At 46.4% G+C, this 21,319-nt stretch overlaps 1 protein-coding gene across 2 annotated transcripts in view; it reads left to right on the forward strand.

Annotated features, from left to right (window-relative positions):
• ZC3H7B (zinc finger CCCH-type containing 7B) overlaps window positions 1-21,319 on the forward strand; it is an 84,922-nt gene that overhangs the window by 54,541 nt on the left and 9,062 nt on the right. For both annotated transcript variants that reach the window (XM_072656263.1, XM_072656264.1), the window contains exons 13-19: window positions 744-905; window positions 3,734-3,939; window positions 5,989-6,089; window positions 11,566-11,747; window positions 15,162-15,247; window positions 20,107-20,240; window positions 21,106-21,211. In XM_072656263.1, coding sequence (XP_072512364.1) covers window positions 744-905; window positions 3,734-3,939; window positions 5,989-6,089; window positions 11,566-11,747; window positions 15,162-15,247; window positions 20,107-20,240; window positions 21,106-21,211 — 977 coding nt within the window. The remainder of the gene's footprint in view (window positions 1-743; window positions 906-3,733; window positions 3,940-5,988; window positions 6,090-11,565; window positions 11,748-15,161; window positions 15,248-20,106; window positions 20,241-21,105; window positions 21,212-21,319) is intronic.

The following is a 21,319-nucleotide window of genomic DNA, read 5'->3' on the forward strand; positions in this document are numbered from 1 at the left end:
ATTTCATTTTTGTCTCTGTATACCCAGCACATGGCAGTCTGCTCAGCATGTGGAGGGTACTGTTAATAAGTGCTTGCCTGGTTGAATTGATTGCCAAATGTGCTGGTGGTGAGTTCTTCCCTCTGCTATCCTCCTCTTCTTTCTGCCAGTCAGAAGTGCCATCCTTCCAAATCTCAGCTATGACTGGGGGTTCTTGGGCTGCCTTCTCTAGTTTGCCTTGTTACATACTCACAGCTTGTGTGTTTGGGTCGTGGACTTCATTGCTACCTCTTCTTCGGGATACTGTTGCCTGTGAATTATAGTTCACTCCATGGATAGTCAGAGGACTTCGCCAGTGGCTCTCCTTTGCCTCCTCCCCATTCCCCTAAGTGCATTCATTGCTACCTATTTCTCCTAGTCCCCAGTGAATTGTAAACCTCTTGCTCTCCAGAGCCTAACACATTTTATTTGGTTGAGTCCAGTGGGATTCAGACTAAGTCCATATACATGGTACGTGAGCAAAGAGCACATGGGGAGCCAGAGCTTCCTATTTGGGTGAAGGCAACCTGGGAAGACTTTCTGGAGGAGGAGGGGTTTCAATAGCTGTTTGAATAATAGAAGAGAAACATCTTCAGGCCCCTCTGGCCTCTTTCACATCTGTTTGTTTCTTGTCCTTCCATCTGCCTTTGCTGTCTCTGTGGCTCCCCCTCATCACACATGTCCATGTGCCTAGACCCATGGATCCCTCCTCACCTTCCCTGCAGGTCCCAAAGCTGGTGACTACACCTACCGAGAGGACCTAGAGCACACATGTAAACGGGATATCCTGCTGGGGAGGATCCGAAACTCTGAGGACAAGACGTGGAAGCGAATCCGGCCCCGGCCCACCAAGACCAACTTCATAGGCTCCTATTTTCTGTGCAAAGGTGAGCGAGGGGCCAGCAGACAGGGGAGGGAGGAGCACAGGGTCCTGGGAGCACTATGCAGTCTCGGAGTAGAAGAGTCTTCCCAGACCCTGAGCATAGATTTATAGACTATTAGTATGGGAGCTCCAGGGACTTTAGAACAGAGACTGTCAGAGCTGGAAGGGCCTCAGACCAGGGAAAGTCAGGGCTAGGAGGGAGCTTAGAACATGGGATGTCAGAGCTGGGAGGGAACTTAGAACAGGGAATATATAAACTGGGAGGGGCCTTAGAATAGGTAATGTCAGAGTTAAAGGGAGCTGAGGACATAGAAAGTCATAGCTGAGAGGAGACTTAGAACAGGGAGTGTCAGAGTTGGAGGGAGTTTAGAACGTGGAAAGTCACAGATAAGAGGGAACTTAGGACACAGAATGCAAGAACTGGGAGGGGGCTTAAATCCCAAAATGTTAGAGCTGGAAGAGATCAATCAATTCATCAATCAACCAATAAATATTTATTAAATTCCTAACATATGGCAGACCCTGAAGACACCAAAACAAAAAAAGAAACCGTGCCCTCAAATGCTTATATTTCATTAGAGAAAACCATAAGTGCACACAGAAGCACATCCCGGTAAATGCACATATCCAAGACTATTTAGGGGGAGGCTCTAGCTGTTGGGGGATCAGGAAAGGCCTCAATAAGAAGTAGCTCTGGTGCTGGACTTGGAAGAAAACTAGGGACTCTCAGGGGCAGAAATGAAGAGGATGTACATTCTAATCTCAGGGGTCAGTGGGTACAAAGGTGCAAGGGTGGGACTTGGAGCCTCATTTGTGAGGAATAGCGGCAAAACAGTTGGAGTGGAACACGGGGTTCTAGAGCAAAAGGGTTCGAATGCCAGTGAGTAGACTGTATTTGATGTCAAAAGCAATAGGGAGCCAGTGGAGGTTTTTGAGGAAGTCAGTGACCTTGTCAGATCTGCACTTTCAGCTGTGTGGAGGGTAGGTTGGAGGGGTCAGAGACTGGAGGCTAAAAGATCCCCCCCAGGGTCTCAGAGACCATCATACCTTCTGGTTCCCAAGATTTATGAATATGAAGACCCTCCCATCCATGGAAGGAAGGAAGGAAGGAAGGAAGGAAGGAAGGAAGGAAGGAAGGAAGGAAGGAAGGAAGGAAGGAAGAGAGAAAGGGAGAAAGGAGCTGCATTGCCCAACTGGTACTGGCCAGTTGGGTCCCCAGTTGGGTTCCTGGTGGGGCAAATACTACTACTCACAGATTGTTATTTGTCCTTTATCCTTGAAAAGGACCACAACATCAGGGAGGCGATGTCATGACATGCAAGTGAATTAGACTTAAGTTAGGCAGGGCTGTGCAAAATCACCAGTCTCACTCTCTCCTCTGGAGCCATCTGGGTCCAGTGGCCAGATATAGGTCAGGACAACTGGAGATGCCCCCCTGGAGAGTAAGTAGAGTTTTCAGAACAGCCAGAAAAAGAAAAGGAGTTGGAAAAAGAAGAAGGGGAGGAGGAAGGAGAGAAGGAAACGAGAAAAAGGAAGAAAAAGAGGAGAAAGAGAAGGGAGAGGTGAGGAAGGAGGGAAAAGTGTCAAAGTAAAGGTCCCAGACATTGAGGCTTGGCCAAAAGCCCTTAGCTTTGGCAATTAGGAGATCTCCAGTAACTATGGAGAGAAGTTTCCATTGAATGAGGAGGTCAAAAGGTGACTTGCCAAGGGCTGAGGGGTGAGACAGAGGAGAGGGGCTGCAGCCTGGCTGCTCCGTGTCTGGCCGCAGAGATCTCCCACGTTCCTGGAGATTGCTTGAGTTGGTGCTTTACTCATACGTGACCGTGGGGTCGAGGGATTCCAACCTTGTCTCTTATGCTAACTACCTGTGAGGCGTTGGCAAAGGACTCACAAATGCGCTCCTGGCCTCAGCTTTCCTCATTTGTCAAATGAGAGAGCTGGAAAAGATGGCTTCTGAGGTCCCTCCCAGCTCTATAAACCTTTGAGGCATCTGTGGATTTTAGCAGAGGGAGATTTTAACAAGTGTAGCATCTGAACGTCATGGGAATTCAAGCCCCACCTTGATATATCAGGTCACCAAGTGTTCATTCATTTCCTCCCCCACCCCTGGTAATAAAACATGACGGTCACCCTTCTGTCCATGAAGCTTTATATTTTGTGAAGCACTTTCCTCACCACAAACCTGAAAGATAGGAGGCATAATTAGTATTGTCCTCTTTTCCCATATGAGGGTCCTGGGATGACTCTTTTAGAACTAGAAGGGACGTTGGCTGATCTAATGGAAACACCTCATTTTACAAAGGAGAAAACTGAGGCCCAAAGAAAAGCAGGCAATATATACTGGAGTTCATGACTTCATGTAGGATTTTCCTTTTGGGTTCTGCTGTATATGTGGAAATTCTCTCTCTCTCTCTCTCTCTCTCTCTCCCTCTCTCTCTCTCTCTCTCTCTCTCTCTCTCTCTCTCTCTCTCTCTCGGTGTTTCTAACCCAACAGTCCAATCTAATACACAATTATGACATGCTACTTTGTGCCAGGAACTATGTTAACTAAGTGCTTGGAATATAATTAATACATTCAGAAATTTTTAAAAATTGAACTTGAGTAGGACAAAAGCTCTAAAGCTCAAAGGACCTTAAGAAAGGGGGCTTCTTGTCTCACCCCCACAGCAAGGTCATGGAGGAGACATAACCTGAGGAAGGTCTCCCTGATAGCAGGGCCTCAGGCTTCAGGAGCAGTGGGTGACGGACTGGGCCTCAGCATCGAGGGCCAGTGGGTGACTGGGCCACGGCTTCCCGTGGCGGAACGTATGTGTCCCTGTTGCCTCTCCGCAGACATGCTTAACAAGCAGGACTGTAAGTACGGGGATAACTGCACCTTCGCCTACCATCAGGAGGAGATCGACGTGTGGACGGAGGAGAGGAAGGGGACCCTCAACAGAGACCTCCTCTTCGACCCCCTCGGGGGAGTCAAACGGGGCAGCCTCACCATTGCCAAGCTTCTCAAAGAGCACCAGGGAATCTTTACCTTCCTCTGTGAGGTAGGGCCCCCTCTGCTCTCCAGCCCCCCAGCCTCCCTGGGAGGGGAAAGGCTCAAGGGCTGCCCTCCAGCCTCCCAGCTGGGAAGGTGTGGGATACAGTTATTGTCCTGGAGGGAAAATGTCTCAGTTCATGCCCCATCATTGGCACATGCCTAGAATGGGAACTATTCATTCACAGGCTAGAATTCTAGAGTGACAATCAGGAAAGGAACCTAAAATGTAGAATGGAGATGTCAGAAATAGAAGGGCCCTTAGAATGGAGAACAAAGATTCTCAGAGCTAGAGGGAGCCTTAGAAGAGAGAAAAAAATCCCAGAGGTGGGAGGGACCATAGACCATGGAACTTCAGCTCTAGGAGGAACCTTAGAACAGCAAAGGTCCGAGCTTGTGCCTTAGAATCTAGAATGCCAGAACTAGAAAGGACTTTAGAACACAGAACATGGAATGTCAGCACTGGCTTGGGTGGAGAGGATCCTTCAAATCCAAAATATCAAAACTGGAAATGACCAAAGAACATGGAATGTCACAAGTGTCAAAACTAATAATACTCCCTTAGAACAGAGAATATTAGAGCTCAGAGGGACTGTCAGAATTAGGACCTTCTCATCTAACCAACTAAGTCTTATTAAATGGGAAAGTTGTGGCCCAGAGAGGTCCTCTCTCACTTAGCAAGTTAGAGGAACCCTGGCCTTCACATCCAGGAATTTTTCTGCTCATCATGCTGTGAAGATTAAATTCAGAATTGAATCCTATATTTTGAAGAAATTTTAGTAATCAGTGAGTTCAATTCTGTTATTCTCCAGGGGAGGAAACTGAGGCCCAGTGAGAGGGAAGTCAGGATCACAATCAGGGTTCTCCCCAGGTCTCCTGGCTCTCGATGGGTTCTTTTTACTATACACCAAGTAGTCACCATCTCCAGCGTGTCCAGCACTGTTGCTCCCTTCAAAGGAGAGGGATTGGGGAAGAGAAAAGGAAAAGTAGGAGATAGGGCCTCTACCCTCAAGAGCTAAATCAAATCAAGCTGGGGAGGTCACTGAGGATGAAATCCTCAAGACAAAGTAGTTTGCATTCCCAGGCTCTTGGGGCTCACACTTCTGTAAAGCTAAGTAGCAACACCAGGGGGCAGAGGCTTGAGATCTGCCAGAGAATTCCAGGGCCAGGCTTTTCCTATCCCTTCTTTTACTCCTAGAGGGAAAGTGGGGAGAAATATATTAGGATATTAGGATATGTAAATCATGTAAGAAGAAAAACATTAAGGCAAAAGAAAGAAAGCTGATGTAATTTCAGTCTGTTTTAAGAGAAGCTTAGTATCTAGGCCTAGGATCATAGATCAATAGCTGGAAGGCACATTAAAGGCCATGGAGTCCAACCTCCTTATTTTACAGATGAGGAAACTGAGTCCTAAAGAGGTTAATAATAATTAATAATAATAATAGTAGCTAATATTTATATAACAGCTACTATGTGCCAGGCACTGTGCTAAATGCCTTATAAATATTATCTCATTTGGTCCTCGCAACAACCCTGTGAGGCAGGGGCTGTTATTATCTTCATTTTACAGTGAATTGGTTAAGAGACTTGCCTAGGGTCACACAGCTATAATGACTGAGGCAAGATTTGAACCCTGGCTTCCCTGACCTCCTTACCACAAGAAGGGAGATGATCTTCCTGCTGCCCCTGCCCTGGTCTGATCTCAACTGGAATATTGGGTTTAGTTCTGGGCATAAAAGGTCAGACTGAGGAGGGACCCCCAATCATAGCCTATGAAGAGTGGTGGAAGGAGCTGGAGAGATTTGGTCAGGAGAAGGAAAGACTTAGGAAGGGGGAAGGAACATGGTGGTGTGCCCAAAGGTTAGAAGGCTGATGTATGGAAGAGATAGTGGATTCCTTCTGCTTAGCCCCTGGAGGACACAGCTAGGAACGATCCAAGGAAGTGTACCAGAGATCAATTTCAACTCGATGTCAGAAGTTTGTCCCAACTATCCCTGTGGGCCTTGAGGGCCCTCTCCTGGGCCCTAACCTTGCTCTTTCTTGCTCCTTTGTTGAACAGATTTGTTTCGACAGCAAACCCAGGATCATTAGCAAGGGGACTAAGGACTCTCCCGCTGTCTGCTCCAACCTGGCTGCCAAGCATAGCTTCCATGACAATAAGTGAGTGTCTGGGGCCTGGCCTGGGGACGTCCCCTGGTTCTGGTTCTCTTCCTGGCTTGTATGCTGACATGCTATGTGCGCTTGGGCTATAACTGCTTCTCTCTGGGCCTCTAGTGTCCTTATCTGTAAAATGGAGGAAATAAGGGCTTCCACCCCATCCTCTTGAGATTCTGGGCCAGCATAGGGAATGTATCAAGAGTCACTCCTCCATGACTCAGCTGGGGGATGGAGGAACCTTCAGTGGGTATCCCTCATATGGGGAAAGATCTCCAAAATGCTCACAGCCTTTGTGGATGGCTCTTTGCACTATCCCTAGAATTAGCAATCTAATCTGGACAACAGCTCCGAGGTCATCTAGTCTGTTATTTTACAGATGGGGAAACTGAGGCCCAGAGAAGTCAATGTCAGTGGTCTCCTAGAGAGTGAGTAGTAGAGTGGGGAAGGGTTTTTAATAGTTCCCATCTTTACAACATTATTTAAAGTTTGCCTAGTACTTTCCTCATAATGATTATCCCCATTGTCCAGGTCAGGAAATGGAGGTTCAGAGAAGGATTGGCCCATAGTCACACAGGTAGTAAGGGTCAGTCAGAATTTGAATCCAGGGCTTCTAGCTACAAGTCTGGCTTTCTTTATACTGAGCCCCACTGATTTCCCTTTCTAGGATTGCATGCTCTTGGCTGCCACCACATGCACGCACATACACACACGCACATACACACATGCACACACACATGCACATACACATGCACATATGTACACACACACATGCACTCTTTCCAGTCCCAGCCTGTTTAATTGGACTCCACTCGGGCTGAAGGCACTTGGGCATCTAGATTCCTTATTTGTCCATCATGAGGTTGTCTCTGCTCTCAAGGGGACACTGGTGACTCTCAGGAGCTCAGTGGTTTCGTCACTGGAGAGACTCGTGGGCCTCTTCTGAGAAAGAAGCTTCTAATGACAGCTTCCCTTTCCCAGACCTCATAACATAGAGGACAGACCAGGTCTCTCAAGGGTCATGTGTCCATTTCATAGATGAGGAAACTGAGACTCAGAAAGGCTAAGTGATGCTTCTAAGGTCACAGAGTGATGGACAGAGCTGGAATGAAAACTGTCACTTGTGTCCAAGACTAGCAATCTTCCAACCCTCCAAGTAACCTCGGCCACGTAGTAGTAATAATAACTATAAGGGCTAGCATTTGCATAGCAGTTTAAGGTTGACGAAGTACCTTATAAATATTATCTCATCTGAACCTCACAACAATTTTACAGATGAGGAAATTGAGGCAGAAGTTGTGACTTACCCACAATCATACACTGTGTCTGAGGATGGATTTGAACTCAGGTCTTCCTGACTCCAGGTCCAGTGCCCCATAGGGAGGACAGGAAGAAAACAAGAATTTATTAAATACCTACTGTATACCAGGCACTGTGCTAATCACTTTACAAATACCTCATTTAATCTTCACAACCATCTGGAGAGTAGGTGCTCTTATTATCCCTGCAATACAGATGGGAACACTGAGGCGGATAGTTTGAGTCACTTGCCTAGGGTTATGTAGCTTCTAAGTGTCTAAGGCTGGATTTGAATTCAGACTCCAAGCCTAGCACTTTCTCTGCTGTGCTTACTAATGTTATTATCATTACATCATCAGTATCTTCATTAGCAATAGAATGGAGGACTGGGCCGGTGATTCCTTTGAATGAAAAAGCATTTCCTCAGAATTCAACCAATGAATCTCCAGGGAACAGACCCCCTGTCCCACAGAGTTGCCTAAAATCACATGGCCATCTATTGACCCAGAGAAACCTTGCAAATATCTTTAAAAATCAATGTCTCTATCCCCAAAGCCCATACTCTCCAACTCCATGACCCAAAGAGTTTTAAAGAGAGCGCCAGCCACTCTCCACCCCATGGGACTAGGACAAGGCCCATGGCTTCCCCGTGGTTGTGTCTGCTGAGGATGCGGGCCTGAGCCAAGCCACCAGAGAGGCAGCTCTCAGTCACCCGCTTTTGTCCAACTGCCGAAAGGAGCCGTTTCTCCCCCATGCAATGGTCCATAGATACTAGGTATTAATGAAAACCAGCAGAGAATACTTGTGATAGTACTAGGACTATTTCTATCAGAAAGCCATTGAAAAAGAATGATATAATGATGAAAATAACAATAATTGTGCTTGTTATCCAGCTGTGTCTGACTCTTTGTGACTTCATTTGGGGTTTTCTTGGCAAAGTGGTTTGCCATTTTGCTCTCCAGCTCATTTTACAGATGAGGAAACTGAGGCAAACAAGGTGAAGTGACTTGGCCAGGGTCACACAGCTAGGATGTGTCTGAGCCTGGATTTGAACTCAGGAAGATGAGGCTTCCTGCCTCCCAGCCTGGCACTCTATGCACTGCCCCATGTAGATGCCCTCTAATAGTACTACTAATAATACCTGGCATTTTGATAGTTCTTTAAGATTTGCAAAGCCTTACCATAGTTTAAAGCTTTAATTATCCATACTGGTTATCTCCGTGTGTGACCTTGGGCCAGTCACATCTCCCTTTAGGCTTTGTGATTTCTTCATTTGTAAGCTTTACTAGCTTAAAACTGCATCAAGACTTTGGGGACACCCAGTACTATCTCCTTGGAGCCTGCGAAGTAGGTGCTACAGGTATGATTGTTCCCATTGTTGAGATAAAGAAGCTGAGGCTTGAGGCAGTAGGTGACCTGCCGGTGTGCGAAGTGGGGTGTGAAACCAGATCCCTCCTGCAGGAGGCAGTGTGGTAGATAGGAAGACTGCACTAGATTTAGCCAGTCTCCCTTCTGTTACTTGCCACCTGCACGAGTGATCAAAATTTCCATTCCTTTGGGCAGAACACCCGCCAGAGTGAGGCTGGTGACTACACAGCCCTCCCTCACTTAAACCTAATTCACTTGAAAGTCTTGGCATCACCTTCCTGGTGCCAGGGTCCTCTGAGAACGAAGGACAAGCAGCAGCATCCTACATGAGCTAATTGTCCAAGCCTCAGTTTCCTTCTCTGTCAAATAAGGGGGGGTGGATTAGATGAGCCCCAGGGTCCTTCTGCCTCTAACTCTGTGACCCTTGGACTCCAACCCCACCACCCTCATCCCTCTCCTTTGCTGCCTCTCACTAAGGTCAGTTTTTTTTGTTTTGTTTTTTTAGCCATCTGGCCCTTTTTCGCTTACCCAAGAAGTTTTGAAGGGTCCTCCCAGCACCCCCCAAGGAGGGAGGTGATGTGGTGCTTATGATTCCCCTCTAATAGATGGGGAAACTGAGGCCTAGAGAGGGGAGGTGGTTTGCCCAAGGTTGTATATGCATGGAGGTCACTAGTCCAGACTAAAAGCCTGATTCCCAACCCTGGGGATTTTTTGCCATTGATTGGAACCGTGTCTGTGCCTGCCAGTCATCAGACCTTTCCTGGTTACCCTTTCTCAAATGGTCTGAGACAACAGAACTGGTGATGGGTCAGATCGGCACTTATCAGAGTGTAGTCTCGAAACCCTTTTGGGGGACCACAAGGTCATTTTCATCATAATCCTGAGGTTCAAGTTTCTAATATATAAGGATCTCTAGCTATAACCCACCTAACTGAAGTTCTTTGGTCCTGAGACCAAAAGGTTGAACCAGTGGGTTCAGCAAATGCTTCCAAACACTTTCCCTAGAGAAAATGTACAAGGCAAGGAGCCCCAGGGACATTTTGCCCTGATGGCTTCCTGCCTTTTATTCTAAAACTAGACCATATCCCTTGGGTTATCTGCCAGTTTGGATCACCTGGGCCCAGTTCCTCCTTTCTACCCCCACATTTATGTGGGTAACTGAGGGGTCAACCCATTATAATATTTTGACAGTGATGCATCTGTGATAGAGAAGGGAAAGAGAATGGGCTTTAGAGGTAAGGGATACTCCCTGGGTTCCCATCTCATCTCTAAAACTTACTAGCTAGATGACCTTGGACAAGTCACTTGGCCTGTCTCAGTCTCAGCTTCCTCCTCTGTCGAATGAAGGGGTTAGACTGGGTGACTTTGAAATTCCCTTCTGGTTCTAGACCCAGAATGTGGGTAATCCTTCCATCAGGGTGGCTTCTTCCAAATACTGAGGGTCCTCACTCAACTTGCTTCCTCCTTTTCTGTAGATCTTCAAAGTCAGCATTAGAAGAGAGACCTCAGCTCATGACTCTGGATTCTTTACCAGCTCATGTTTTATGACACTTGAAAGTTTATGAAGGTGTAGACCAAGGGTTATTGTTACCATGTAATAGCCAAGGAAACAGCCTCAGAGACATTAAGTAACTAACCCAGGGCTACACAGCTACTAAGTGTCTGAGCTGGGACTAGAACCCAGATCTCATTCCATGTGCAGTGTTCCTTCTGCTGAACTCCATGTTAGCCTGTGTGATCATTTCCAGTTCTAACATGCCTGAAGTTTCAAAAAGTGCTCTCCCCAAAACAGCCCACTGAGGTATTTAGAGTGAGGATAATGAAACCCATTTTACAGATGAGGAAGCTGGGACCTAGACAGGAAAAGTCACTTGCCCAAAGCCACATAGTAAGCCTCAGAATGAGGATGCCGAACATCTGAATTCAGACTTCTAGTCTAGCTTCCTGTGACATTGCCTGGGAAGCTGCCATTCCAAAGGAGGGGCTGGGATTCTTGGTGGTAGCCACAACAACAACCAAATTGTAAACAAAGTCGAGTTCTATCAAATGGGGAACAAATTGTGGGGTGTGAAAGGAATGGATATAATTTCGAAAAGAAATGACAAATAAGAGGAATGGGTAAACTTGGCAAAATTTGGAGTATGAGGACCTGGGTACAATTTTAGTTCTTCCACTTTCTTCTGACCTGTGTTTGACTCTCAGTCTCTTCACCTGTAAAATGGAGAATTGATTCAGATCAGAGCTGCTCCCCATAGTCTGCACATGGCCCACACAACACCAAAGTGCTCCAACCAGATTAAAATGTAGTTAGGAAATGTCTAACAAAATAAATAAAAATATAATACAACATAGACAACATTCATTTGTGATTTTCTGAATCAATGTGCAGCCTGCAGGGATCCATTTCTATCTGGTTTTGACACTAGTGGGAAACAAGACTTCTAAGTTCCCCTTTAGCCCTACATCTATGATTCTGTGCCTTATATGATCTGATGCAGAATCCTGGTAAGTAGGACTGCAAAAGCAGTGGAGACAATGGCTAGAATCAGGACTGAAAACAGCACTAAAAGACAGTTGAATTCTATATTGAATGGTGGGAGCAATGTTGCTCCTATGGGACAAGTTAAGGAAACACTTCTCCCTTGTCTTAGCAGAGAGGTGGGGAGTTGCAGGTGCCAAATGTGGCATACTGCATCAGACGCAGTCATCATTTCAGTCTGTTTTGCTTCACTCTTTTTTTCAGTTATATCGGAGGAATGTTTGAGCCATATAAACAAAAGGTGCTAAGCTCACTTTGCCCTCCTCTTCCCACCAGATGTCTGGTCCACATTGTGCGCTCCACTGCCCTGAAATACTCAAAGATCCGCCAGTTCCAAGAGCACTTTCAGTTTGACGTGTGCCGCCACGAGGTGCGCTATGGCTGTCTGCGAGAAGATAGCTGCCACTTTGCCCACAGCTTCATCGAGCTCAAGGTCTGGCTGCTGCAGCAATACTCAGGTGAGGATGGGAAGGAGAAAGTGCCACAAGGTGGGAGGGAGATGGGACCCCTTGAGAGCTGCTCCTCATTTCCACAATGGACAGCTCCTCCCTTACTCTGTGCCCAGGCAAAACCAGCCCACAGCTGATGCCCCTTCCTATTCATCCATTAATCAAAGGACCTGCCTCAGGGCACCTTGTAACTAATCATAATAACTCTCATTTCTCTAGTACCTTAAGATTTGTAAAGTGTTTTCTTCTCAGCATCCCCATGGGATCTAGAGTATTTGAATAATTATTCCCATTTTACAGATCAAGAAACTGAGACTGAGAGAAGGAAAGTCATTTGCCCAGGAATCCCACAACTACTATGTATCAGTTGGTTAGTCATTTTTAGTCTGACTCTTCATGACCCCATTTGGGATTTTCTTGGCAAAGATACTGAAGTGGTTTATCATATCCTTCAGCTTACAGATGAGGAAACTGAGGTAAACAGGGTTAAGTGACTTGCCCAGGGCCACATAGCTAGTAAATATCTGAGGTTAGATTTGCTGTCCCACTAAGTATCAGTCAGGTTTAAAACCCCTAAAAAGAGAATAATGAGGATGAAGATGATAGTGATAGAATTCCTGCCTTCAAGGAGCTTGCAATGTAAAATTTATTTTTATTTTTTTTAAATTTATTTTATTTATTTTTTATTTTATTTTTATTTATTTTGTATTTGTGTAGAATTGTGCCATTTCCAGAGCATTCTCATGAGTGGCCTAGCCATGCCAGATCTTAAACTGTATTATAAAGCAGCAATCATCAAAACTACTTAGTACGGGCTGAGAAACAGAGGGGTAGATCAGTGGAATAGTTTAGATACACAAGACATAGTAGTCAATGATTATAGCAATCTACTTACTGTCTCATAAACCCAAAGACTCCAGTTTCTGGGATAAGAACTCACTATTTGATAAAAACTTCTGGGAAAATTGGAAAATAGCATGGCAGAAACTGGACATAGACCATCATCTGACACCATATACCAAAATAAAGTCCATATGAGTACATGATTTAGATATAAAGGCTGATACTGTAAACAAATTAGGGGATTAAGGAATAGTTTTTCTGTCAGATTTATGGAGAACAGAGGAATTTATGACCAAACAAGAGATAGAGAACATTATGAAATGCAAAATGGATAATTTTGATTACATTAAATCAAAAAGTTTTTGTACAAAGTCTGCAACCAAGATTAGGAGGGAAACAGAAAACTGGGAAATAATTTTTCCAACTAGTATCTCTGATAAAGGCCTCATTTCTAAAATATATAGAGAATTGAATCAAATTTACAAGAATACAAGTCATTCCCCCAACTGATAAATGATCAAAGGATATGAACAGGCAGTTTTCAGAGGAAGAAATTAAAGCTATCTATAATCATATGAAAAAATGCTCTACATCACTATTGATTAGAGAGATGCCAAACAAAACAACTCTTAGGTACCACATCACATCTATCAGATTGGCTAACATGACAAAACAGGAAAATGATAAATGTTGGAAAAGATGTGGGAGAGTTAGAACACTAATACATTGTTGGTGGAGCTGTGAGCTGATCCAACCATTCTGGAGAGCAATTTGTGCCCGAAGGATCATATTCATCCTTCGTTGCTGAAGAAGACTATGCCATCAGAGAAATGATGACATGGCTTGCACTTAACTTTGTTTTGATTGAAGGAGGGCTGTGCAGGTCACCAGCCTCACTTGTCCTCCAGAGCCATCTGAATCCAGTGATCTGATATTTCTCAGGATGACTGGAGATGGTCCAGGATGCACAGGAGACCTTGGGCCCTTTAGGCCAAGGTCTTTGCAGGTACTCACTTAGGGTGAGGCAATACCCATTCATTGAATAGACCTGTTTAAGAAAGATCCTGTGAGTAGATGCAGCTGGCTGAATGCTAGCTGGGTACCTCACCTCCTCCTCTCCTGTCTGCCTCTCCCTCCCCTTCCTTCTCCTCTCCAAAGGAAGGTAAATCTGGATGGCCAAAAGTTGCCCAGTTGACCTGGGTTTTACTGCCTCCTTTCCTTTCCCCTTTCCTTTTCCCTTCCCTTCTCTTCCCTTTCCCTGTACTCTCCCAAAACCTTAAACCTACTACACTCTGAAACTGGGACTCCAAGTGGCCCCTGCCAAGAGCTCCTGGACCCCCCTAGCTTTACAGTGATTATCAGTAGTAACCGTTGCTGTTTCCCACCCAGCCTGATGTAATTGTTTTTCTTGACCTCATTAAAGGGGCCATGTCCTGGCTACTTCTTGAACAGGCCTACTCAATGAATGCCCAAAGGGCTATAAAAATGTATATACCCTTTGACCCAGCAATGCCACTTCTAGGGCTGTATCCCAAAGAGACTATAAAAATGGGAAAAGGACCCACATGTACAAAAATATTTATAGCACCTCTCTTTATGGTGCCAAAAACTGGAAATTGAGGGGATACTCATCCATGGGGGAATGACTGAGCAAGTTGTGCTATATGAATGTAATGGAATACTATTGGGCTATAAGAAATGAACAGTTGGACTTCAGAAAAATATAGAAAGAATTATATGAACTGATGCTGAGTGAAGTGAGCAGAACCAGGAGAACACTGTACACAGTAACAGCCATAGTACGCAAGGACTGACTTTTATACACTTAGCCCTTCACAGCAATGCAAGGACCTAAAACAGTTCCAAAGGACTCATGATGCAAAATGTCATCCACAACCAGAGAAAGAACTATGGATCCAGAATGCAGAATGAAGCAGGCTATTTTCTTTTTTGTTCTGTTTTTTCTTTCTCGTAGGTTCTCCCATTCATTATAATTCTTTTCTCCAATATGACAAATGTGAAAATGTTGAATAGGAATGTATGTGTAGAGCCTATACCAGATTTCAGGCCATCTTGGGGAAAGAAGGAAGATGGAGGGGGTGATCTAAAACTTATAGAAGTGAATATTGAAAGTGAAAAATAAACAAAAAGAAAGAATGATGACAATAATAACACCTAATAACACTTCCCTCTTAGAGTTGTTGTGGAGGAGTAATCCATTTTCTGTCAATCAACAATTATTAAGCACCAATTGTGTACCAAACATACCTACGTCACAGGACTTTTGAGAGAGCTTGTTGAACCTTGAAATGCTATAGAGATGAGAGTTATATCCAAGCCCCCCGATGAACAGATGAGGAAACAGAGTCTGATGGTTGGGCAGTGACTTGCCCTCCATCACCCAGGGAGGATTCAAAGTCACCTCTTCCAGCTCCTCTGATTGGTGCTTGCCCCCTCCCCAGCTCCCTCTCCCCCACCCTGCATGGAGAGCAGCCCTGGCCCCAGCCAGTGCAGCAAGCAGGCACCCAACCCCACGGAACCCATTAATCATCCTCAGGTTTGTTCCCTTTCCCTCCCCAGGTATGACCCATGAGGACATCGTCCAAGAGTCCAAGAAGTGCTGGCAGCAGATGGAGGCCCATGCAGGCAAAACTGCCAACAGCTTGGTGAGGAGCCAGCCGAGGGCAAGGGGAGGACAACAAGAATGTGGCTTTGGCCACGTGGTGGTGTGGTGGGGAGAGCCTGGTGCAGGAGACCAAAGACCCGGATTCTGGCATGGCCTCTGATGTTTTCTGCCCATGGGACCTTGGACAAGTCACTCAGTCATTCCAAAAGTCTTTACGATGAGGGGGTTGGATCAGGTGCTTCTTTAGTCCCTCCTCCTTCTAAATCCTAAAATCCTCTCTGAGGGATGCCTTGTTTGGGCACGTGTGGGTGGGTGGATGAGCATGCACATGTGAACACAGAGTGGAAGGAATCACCCTGGAATACACAGGACCATGGACTCCTAGAACTAGAGTTGGAGGAGACCTCCCAAGCCAGTTAGTCCAGTGTTCAGTGTTCTAATGTCCCACATTTGACAGAGGAGGAAACTGAGGCACAAGGAAGTTAAATGACTTGCTTAAAATCACACAGCAAATATCAAAGGGGAGATTTGGACCAAGGTCTTTCCAGAAGGAGCACACTGCTTCCTTCTGGCCTTAGAGAAGGCAACAGGCTGTGTTCCTCAAAGCGGGATCCTGATTCCCGGTCTCCACTCATTCAGACAGTCTATCCACAAGCATTCACTAGGCGCTGAGCAAGGTGCTGAAAATTGTAGGGAAACAGTGCTACCCTCAAAGCTCCCATTTCTTCATCTAATAGCTGTAAGTGTCTACAAAGCACAGGTCATTCACTACCTCCCATTTATATGATCCTTCGGAAACAGGACAGGAATGAGTAATTCCATTTTACAGAGTCAGAAACTGACTCCTAAAGCGGCAGAGATTTGTCTCAGGTCACATGGCTAATAAGTGATTTTATGGTCAGAATGAGGAGCAGAAGTAGGACGGGACCCCTCTTCTATATAAGGAGGTGGATCAGACTAGACAATAATTAATAATATTGTTATTAATTAGTCTTATTATTACATCTTCATTCCCAAGGCATTTTAAGGTTTGGAAAGTGTTTTTCTTGTAACAAACAATCAGCAAACATTTACTGGGTACCCACGTTGTGCCAGCTGCAGTGTAGGAACCTCTGGAAATATCAGTTCTGAAGTAAAACTGTCCCTGCTCCCAAGGAGCTTCTATCTATATGTATACAGAGATTTTGTGTATGTGTGTGTATGTATACATATGCATACGTATGTAAATCATTTACCTTCTCCGAGCCTCTTTCTCAATTTGAAAAATGGAGGCATTTATTCATAGGGTTGTTTTACATAATGTAAATATCCTATATTAATATATTTATGTTTTATAATCTAATATAAATATTATCTATAAATGAAATGGCCCTATGAAGTCAGGAGAATAAATGCCCCCATTTTTCAAATTGACAAATAGAGGCTCAGAGGAGTTAAATGACTTACCTGAGGTCACGGCTAGTTGGGACTACAATCTAGGGCTTCTAAGGCTCATCCAGGATCTCTTTCTACTCTCCTTCCTACTAGCTGCCCCTCCCCTTACCTTCCTCCTCAACTCCCTCATTCAAATCTGTGATATGCCTATGAGGCATCTACTCTATACCAGGCTTTGTGCTGGACACTGAGTCCCAAAGACAAAAGAGAAACAGGAAGCTTACATTTCTCTTTTTGGTAGAGGCAGAGTGGCCCAGTAGAAAGATAAAGGCAGCAGTCATGGAACCCACATTTGATTTTCCATTTCCCATCTGGTTGACCTTGGGCAGTCACCGACCTTCTCTGGGTTCAGTGCCCTTGTGTGTAAAGGCAAGGGGATGGACTAGGCCCCTCTGGGAGGCCCCTTACCACTTCTAAAGGAGAGAAGAGAAGAAAAGAGAAGAGGGCAAAGACCCCTTGGGTCATAGGACCCTGGGATTTAGAGCTGAAAGACACTCTTAGATTACCCCAAGGCACCACATGGAGTGAGCAAAACTGAGGTTAGAACCCAAGGACAGCACCCTGGGGTGGTGCATTTGCAGTCAGTGCCCTGGATTTCAGTCTCATGGTTGCTAGCTATATGACCTCCTGGACCAGTCGCTTAATTTTTCCAATCCTCAGTTTCACTATCTATGAAATGGAGATAATGCTCACATTCCCACCTTCTCAGAGTTGTTGAGGGAAAAGTGCCCAAGAAATGCTGGTCCTTTAGATCTTGGCCAACCTTCTATTACAGATGAGGCCACCAAGCCTGGAGGTCATCAGTGGCTGAGGCAGGATTGGGCACTTCTGACTCTAAGTCCCGTAGGCTTTGGGTTCGATGCCAACAAGCCTGCCTCAGATGCTAGCCAGCTTTGCGGTGAGGTGATTGTCTCAATTTCCTCATCTGCTAAATGGGGATAATAATCGTCCCTACCTCACAAGACTATTGTGAGGATCAAGTAAGATAATGTGGCAAGGTTGGCAAAAGCCAACCTTGAAGTGCTAGAGAAATGTTTGCTCTTTTTCCCAATCTCCTCCCTGGGCCTTGGTTTGTTCCTCTGCTAAGCTAAAAAGTTGGACTAGACATTCTCCAAAGGTCCTTCCAGCTCTCCCGTTCACTCCCTGACCCTGCTCTCCTTTCCACCTGGTCTCCCCTAACTCTCCTCATTCCCTCCTTTCCCTCTAGAGGATAAAGTGCTGCTACTTCATCCAGGTCGTGTAGGTCATTGGGGAAATTGAGTCACTCTGGGCTTTTCTCTGAAGGAGAGAGTTGGAAATGGAAGTAGTGGATCCAGACCCCTCTAGAATAACCCCAAAGCCTCTTGAGTGGTCCCAGTATAGAGTTGGGGAAAGGTTGGAAGAGAAAGCAAGCACAGAGCATTTGGTCTCACTGAATTCTCGCTTGGCAGTGATTGTCAGAGGAGAGTTCTCCCCTCCTCCCCACTTTTTGTCTCTCTCAGCATTCCTTTCCTCTATTTACTCACTTCCTTTTTCTCCCTCTCCTTCCACTTCTATCCCTCTCTCTCCTCTTCCTTTCCCAGTCTCTTCCCCTCTCTCTCTTTCCTAGTGTCTCCCTCTCTTCTCTCTATGTTTCTTGTCTCCCTCCTCCTCTCAAACCCCCTCCCTCTCTCCTTTCCTCCTCCCTCCTCTCTCTGTCTCTCCCTCCCCCCTCCTCCTCTTCTCACACTCCCTCCCTCTCTCCTCCTCCCTCCCTCTCCCCCTCTCTTCCCTCCTCCTCTCTTTCCCTGGTATGTTGTTTATTTTTGTTCTTGGCCTTGAGCCCAGCCGGGAGTAACAGGAGGCCCCAGCCCTCCCAGCACTGCAATCTAAAGCTGCTTTTCTGAGAGAACATTGAGTTCCTCCGCCTCGCCTGTTCCCTGCCCCACCCCCCTTTTCATTCCTTCCCACAGGCACTTGGGTCACCTGAGGACAAGGTGGAGGCCAATCTCTCGGGGATTTCAAGCTGGGAGCTCAGGGCTCTAGGAGAACACGGGGGTCCCCAATCCTTTCAGCTGTCCCAGAGAGCATCCCAGTGCCCCCCCCCACCTCCCCCCAGGATTTTTCACATTATCTCCCCTCCTCTTGATATGAGGCTCCCATGCCCCTCCTGGTTGTCACTGGAACAAGGAGGGGTAGGAACAGGCGGGGAGTGGGGGGGGGGGGGGGAAGGGGGAAGTGGTTTCCTCCTTCCAGGACAAAATGTTCTGTCTGACTGCTGCTGTTTGAGGGGGAGGGAAAATCATGCGACCTAGGCTGGAAGGGACCTTTGAGATCCCCTAATCTCCCCCCACTTTTTTTTTGAATAGAGGAAATGGAGACCCAGAGAGGGGAGGGACCTTGCTTGAGGTCACATAGGGAGCAAGTGAATGGCTAGGAGTGGGGAGATCGGCTCCTGGCTCTGCTCGCGGTGTACCCTGGGTACCAGTAGCAAAGTCCCTTTGCACCCGCTGAAGGGCCCACAGTCATGGCAGAGGGGGCCAGAACCAAGGTCAGAACCTTTGGTCTCTTTGCTGCTGTGGACAAGGCTCTCCCACGATGGCAAGAGTCAGGATCTTGCATTTGGAACTCCAAGACACCTAGTCTTGCCCCCTTTATAAATGGGGAAACTGTGGCCAGAGAGGTCATGGGGTCTAGCTGTAGGGCCAAAAGGACCTCTGAATCCCCTCATTTACAGAGGGGGAAACAGATGCCCCAAGAGGGGAAGGGACTTGCCCAAGGTTATAGAAGTAGAAAGTAGCAGTAACAGCTGCTAGCTAGAAAGTGCCAGGTAGGATCTGAACCCAGGTCTTACTGACATACTATTAATAACTTACCTCTGTGTGGCGCTTTAAGGCTGCAGAGGATATGAGCACAAACAGTACTTGTCTCAGAGGGTTGTTGTGAGACCCAAACAGATGATGGATAGGATTTCATCAGTATAGGGAAGTCCTGGTATGGAAATACCCTTCACAGCCCCTCCTTGCTGATTTAGAATCTTAGAGAATTGCCTGTGCTCAAGGAGAAAAGGCTTCCCATCCTAGGAACTTTAGAGGCTAGCAAGCCCAACCTCTTCATTTTACAGAGGGGGAAACTGAGGCCCAGGGAGGTAACAAGATTTGCCCAGGTCACACAGGCAGTAAGCATCAGAGGCAGGATTGGATCTCAAGTCCTTGGATTTGAGAACCAATGCCCTTTGCTACTCACTCACATAGCCAGGGGGTATCAGAAATATCCACTATGCTAAGCTGCCTCTCTATAAATGTCTGTGAAATCTTTTGTTTTATAGGTAGGCAGACTAAGGCTCAGAGAGGTTGTGACTTTTCTTGGGGTCACATAGCTAATATGTATCCAGGGCAGAATTGGAACTCAGGTCCCCCCTGACACTAAGACCCTGACTCTTCCCTTTCCTCTGACCTTCTGAGTGTCTCTCCATGCCTAAATCTGTCCATCTTGCCCCCATGGTAGGCCAGCTCTCGGATCACCCCACCCAGCACCTTTGACCTGCAGATGAAGTTTGTGTGTGGCCAATGCTGGAGGAATGGGCAGGTGGTAGAACCTGACAAGGACTTCAAATACTGCAGCGCTAAAGCCCGACACTGGTGAGGAAGAAGGGGGAGTGGTGGTGACTGTGGCTGGTGGGAAGGGGGAAGCCAGCAGGGAGGGAAGCTGGGTTTGCCCTCAGAGAATCAGGGACCTTCTGACTTGAGAACTAGTCCAACTCCCTCATTTTACAGATGAGGAAATTGAGACCTGGAGAGATTGAAGGACTTGCCCAAAGTCACAAACATCGATTTAGAGTGGGAAGAGACCTTAGAGGTCATTGAGTCCAACCCCTAGTTTTACTGACGAAGAAACTGAGACCCAGAGAGTTCAGGTGACTTGCTCAGGGTCACACAACTCTTAAGTGTCTGTGGTGAGATCTGAACCCCCATCTTTCCAAGGTCCCAGCACATTAGACTACACTGTCTCCCTCAGGGTACTTCCCAGGTTCCAAAGTGCTTTTTCAACCATTCTCTCATTTGGTGGGGAGAACAGGCAGAGGTCTTGATTACCATTTTAAAGATGAGGAAACTGAGGCTCAAGAAAATGAAATAAACAATCTGTGATCCTACTGTAATTAGCATCAAATCCCTCCAAGACAAGGCCTGTCTTCTTCAGGCACAAGCCTTGCCTTTGGGAGCTTCCAGTCCATACTGCCTTTCTGACTGTGTAGAGAAGGACCCACAGTTCACAGAAGGAAGAGCTGAGCTGAAGGGTAGCAAGTCACCCTACCTGATACACAGGAGGTGGTGGGCAAAGCTTCTGGGCTGGAAAGAGAAGCAGCAGCTTTTCCCATCCCTGGCCAGAAGAGGGATGAGCCACCATAGTTGGGGTTCTTTGCTCCCTTACTTGGACTGGTGCCCGATGTGCAGCTTCGTCTCTTTCCTCCCCCCTCACTTGTGTCTTCTCTGCTCTGCCCTCCAGCTGGACCAAGGAGCGACGCGTCCTACTGGTCATGTCCAAAGTCAAGAGGAAGTGGGTGTCTGTCCGTCCACTCCCATCCATCCGCAGCTTCCCTCAACAGTATGATGTGAGTAGGAGGGAGGGACAGGACGCGGCAACAAGGGGGAATGCATGGTGTGGAGCATTTGGGAACAGGCAGAATCAGGGCTCTGATCAATGCCTCTGGAAGTCAGAA

The sequence above is a fragment of the Notamacropus eugenii genome, chromosome 3 (assembly GCF_028372415.1).
Source record: "Notamacropus eugenii isolate mMacEug1 chromosome 3, mMacEug1.pri_v2, whole genome shotgun sequence".
NCBI classification, from domain to species: domain Eukaryota; kingdom Metazoa; phylum Chordata; class Mammalia; order Diprotodontia; family Macropodidae; genus Notamacropus; species Notamacropus eugenii.